Source organism: Phaseolus vulgaris, chromosome 5 (assembly GCF_051622355.1).
Source record: "Phaseolus vulgaris cultivar YP4 chromosome 5, ASM5162235v1, whole genome shotgun sequence".
NCBI lineage: Eukaryota > Viridiplantae > Streptophyta > Magnoliopsida > Fabales > Fabaceae > Phaseolus > Phaseolus vulgaris.
In genome coordinates, this window is record NC_143502.1 from 30805748 (window position 1) to 30809517 (window position 3770).

The 3770-nt window shown below is 36.4% G+C and overlaps 1 protein-coding gene across 1 annotated transcript; it reads left to right on the plus strand.

Moving 5' to 3' along the window:
• Positions 1-917: 917 nt before the first annotated feature.
• LOC137835375 (cyanidin 3-O-galactoside 2''-O-xylosyltransferase FGGT1) lies at positions 918-2786 on the plus strand. The gene has a single exon (XM_068643856.2). The coding sequence runs from the start codon at positions 1081-1083 to the stop codon at positions 2506-2508; it is 1428 nt and encodes a 475-aa protein (XP_068499957.1). The 5' UTR covers positions 918-1080; the 3' UTR covers positions 2509-2786.
• The last annotated feature ends 984 nt before the right edge of the window (positions 2787-3770 follow it).

A 3770-nucleotide genomic window follows, 5' to 3' on the forward strand; every position in this document is an offset into this window, starting at 1 on the left:
CGATTCGACTTGGGCCCGGACGACTCGTCTCGACGTGGACTTGAGCCGACTTTGCTTAATTTGGGTCCGGATTGTCTTGGCTCAACCTGGATCAGGCCAAGTCAAAATACAACCCAAAATGCAATTTGGATAATCAAAAAATGTATCCAATCTATATCTAATCCATGTCCAATTAAATGGATTGGATTTAAAATCCAAAAATATTGATTTGGATTTGAGATAAATCCATTTAAATGGATTAAAATTAATATAAATTTGGATAATTATAGATTGAATTTTGTAATTTGGATTTTTGTCCACCCATACGAAATACCTCGCATTTATTAATTAGTTTTTTCTTGATAAATTTTTTTGAATTACTTTGTTTTTTACAATGCACATACCAGTACTAGCGTTATGTGCAAATTTTCTTTGAAAGTATAAAAGAAAAAAAATAACCGCTCCAAATTGTTGCTTTCTTTTAATATTTATCAATTTATCTTATAAAGAATAAAAGTAATGGAACCAATAGCGAGATCTTAAATCAGATAAAGAGTTCTTTAGCAACAAGTGTGACACTTGCCTTAATCTTAGATTGAGATATTAAGTCTGGTTTTTTAATTATGAATATTTCCATTATAATAATAAATAATTAAAAACAATATTAATAACAATAAATGAAATTATTAATAACTATAATCTTCTTTTATTTTACCACCAGTTACTTTTTAATTAAATAATTTCTCTTAATTTCTATCCTTTTTTTTGTTTCACTTGTGCGTACAAGTCAAAAGAATAAAAAAGTATGAATTTTGTGTGAAGTGAACTTGGTGCATCCATCTGATCTTCCAAAGAGCCTCTTCTAAGAAGGGTAACACAACATGGCTAGTTCTATCAAATACATTGACTATCTGTGTACGTGCTGGGTATTCTTTTCTTCGTCTCTTTCACATGAAGACACGGCACTACCAAACTAAGTACAATGATGACTTTGAGAATGTTGGTGACCTTAAATTACGAGGTATCTTTTGATATAGATTATAAATGGCCTAGCTTTCTCCACTTCATTCGAAGTGCGATCAGCAAATAACTCCAACAGCCATGGATGCTGCAAGTGCTGCTCCTTTGCATATAGCAATATTTCCTTGGTTTGCTATGGGACACCTCACCCCTAATCTTCACCTCTCCAACAAGTTAGCAGAGAGAGGCCACAGAATCTCCTTTATAGTCCCACAAAGAACACAAACCAAACTACACCACCTCAATCTCCACCCTCATCTCATCACCTTTATCCCCATCAAGCTTCCTCATGTTCATGGCCTTCCTCACCATGCTGAGACCACTTCAGACGTCCCCTTCTCTTTATTCCCACTTCTTACCACCGCCATGGATCGCACACAGAAGGACATTGAACTTCTCCTCAGGGATCTCAACCCGCAAATTGTTTTCTTCGATTTCCAACATTGGCTACCCAACTTGTCTCGGAGCCTAAGCATCAAGAGTGTCATGTACCTCATACTTCACCCATTATCCTCAGCATACCTTGTAGAAGATCCAAGACGAAGCCAAGGAAGAGAGTTAACTGAACTTGATCTAATGGAACCTCCTCCGGGGTTCCCTGATTCATGCATCAAGTTTCAGCCACATGAACTTCGGTGCCTCGTTGAAATAAGGAAATTGGAGTTTGGAAGTGGTGTTCTCCTGTACGATCGGGGATACAAAGGTTTCTGCTCGGCGGATGCAATTGGATTCAAAGGTTGCAGAGAAATTGACGGGCCATATGCTGAGTATCTTCAAACTGTGTATGGGAAGCCTGTTTTACTTTCGGGGCCACTTTTACCTGAGCCACCAAACACCACTTTAGAGGAAAAATGGGCTTCGTGGCTTGGGGGATTCAACCCGGGTTCCGTTATTTTCTGTGCTTATGGAAGCGAAAGCCCGTTACCACAAAATCAGCTCCAAGAGTTGTTGCTTGGTCTTGAATTAACAGGTTTTCCATTTCTCGCAGCACTTAAGCCCCCTGATGGATTTGAGTCTATTGAAGAAGCTCTGCCAGAAGGATTTGGAGAAAGGGTTAAAGGAAGAGGAATTGCATATGGAGGTTGGGTTCAGCAACAACTGATTTTGGGACACCCTTCTGTTGGGTGCTTCATAACACACTGTGGAGCTGCTTCTGTGACAGAAGCGCTTGTTAACAAGTGTGGGTTGGTGCTGCTACCACGGCTTGGTACTGATCATATCATGAATGCAAAGATGTTGAGTATGATCTTAAAGGTTGGAGTGCAAGTGGAGAAAGGTGAAGAAGATGGGTTGTTCACAAAAGAAAGTGTATGCAAAGCTGTGCAAACTGTTATGGAAGATGGGAATGTGGTTGGCAGAGAAGTCAGAGAAAATCATGCCAAACTCAGGAATTTCTTACTAAGTGACAATCTAGAATCGTCATGTGTTGATAGGTTCTGTCAACAACTACAAGATATTTGTTATAAGAGTCCTTATATCAACCCAACAATGAATTGCTCCTCTGCTTAGAGAACTTTCACCAACATAATTACAACTAATTCATCAAGTCTTCAGTCAATTCTCCCTTCTTATTGTTGTTTCCTTCCTTCCATTACAAGTTCACGGCCTCTCGGTTTGATGGACAAATGGAGTGTACCTACAAAATTCCCCATGATAAAGTCAGAATAAATTTTAGTCATGTAATCTCTAAAAAAAACACTTTCTTTACATATTTATGACATCTCTTATTTATAATGCAATGTATTGCGCCTCATGAATCTTATTGGAATTCTACTATTTATATTTTAATTACTAAATTCAGAACTTGTTATTACATTTTATTAATTACATAATTCAGAATTACTCTTGGACTTTGTTTATAATTATTTTGGGCCTTACTAAGATTTAGATTGAGCCTTGCTAGGGTGTTATGATCTTTGTGTACGAAGTTTTGTATCCAACAAGTTCTCTAACCGGAGTTGTTTGAGTACAAGAATATTTTTTAATGGAGGTTATTTAACGGAGGTAAGTATAATTTAGGAATTGTTTTAACAATTTTTTTTACCAAAGATTAATAATAAATTTAATTAAAGTTTGTTAAATTTTAAAGGTATATTTCAAAATTTCAAGAAAATTCTCTAAACTTTTAATTCACTTCTCATATTTTATTTCTTTTTTTTCTTCTCTTTACCCCTAAACGCTCTCATTTCCCTCTTTTTTTCTTCTCTTCCCTCTCATATATTAAATTGGCACGGGTAAAGAAATAGCGTGTGGGTCTCACTTACTGACGTGGAAATTTTTTAACAATTTGTTTGCTTCTTCATGAGTTTACTTAAAAATCTCAAGAAGTTGATAATAGCTATCACCTTTAGATGAAGAAGTTGAACTTACACTACTTGAGATAGAAGATTGTAGGCACAGATTAACCTTTGCATCTTCAAAGGAGGAGCTAGAGGAAGACACTTCATTATCCTCCCAAGCTATATAGGCTTTCTTTGTCTTGCCTCTTCTTTCTCCTTTCTTAAAATCTGTTGTCTCCTTAGCTTCACTGTTTGGACATTCTGCTTTGATATGTCCCTGCTCACCACATCCAAAGCATGTATACTTATTAGTATTGAAATCACTTAGTTTCTTGGAATTGTACCTTTTGGAAGATTGTTGTTTGTTGCTGTTCTTTATCAAGAATTTGTTAAACTTCTTTAACAGCAAGCTTAATGTATCTTCCTCACTATCACTTGAGTCTTGACACCTTCTATGTCCAGTTGTTTTTAGAGCTATGTCTTTACTGTGCT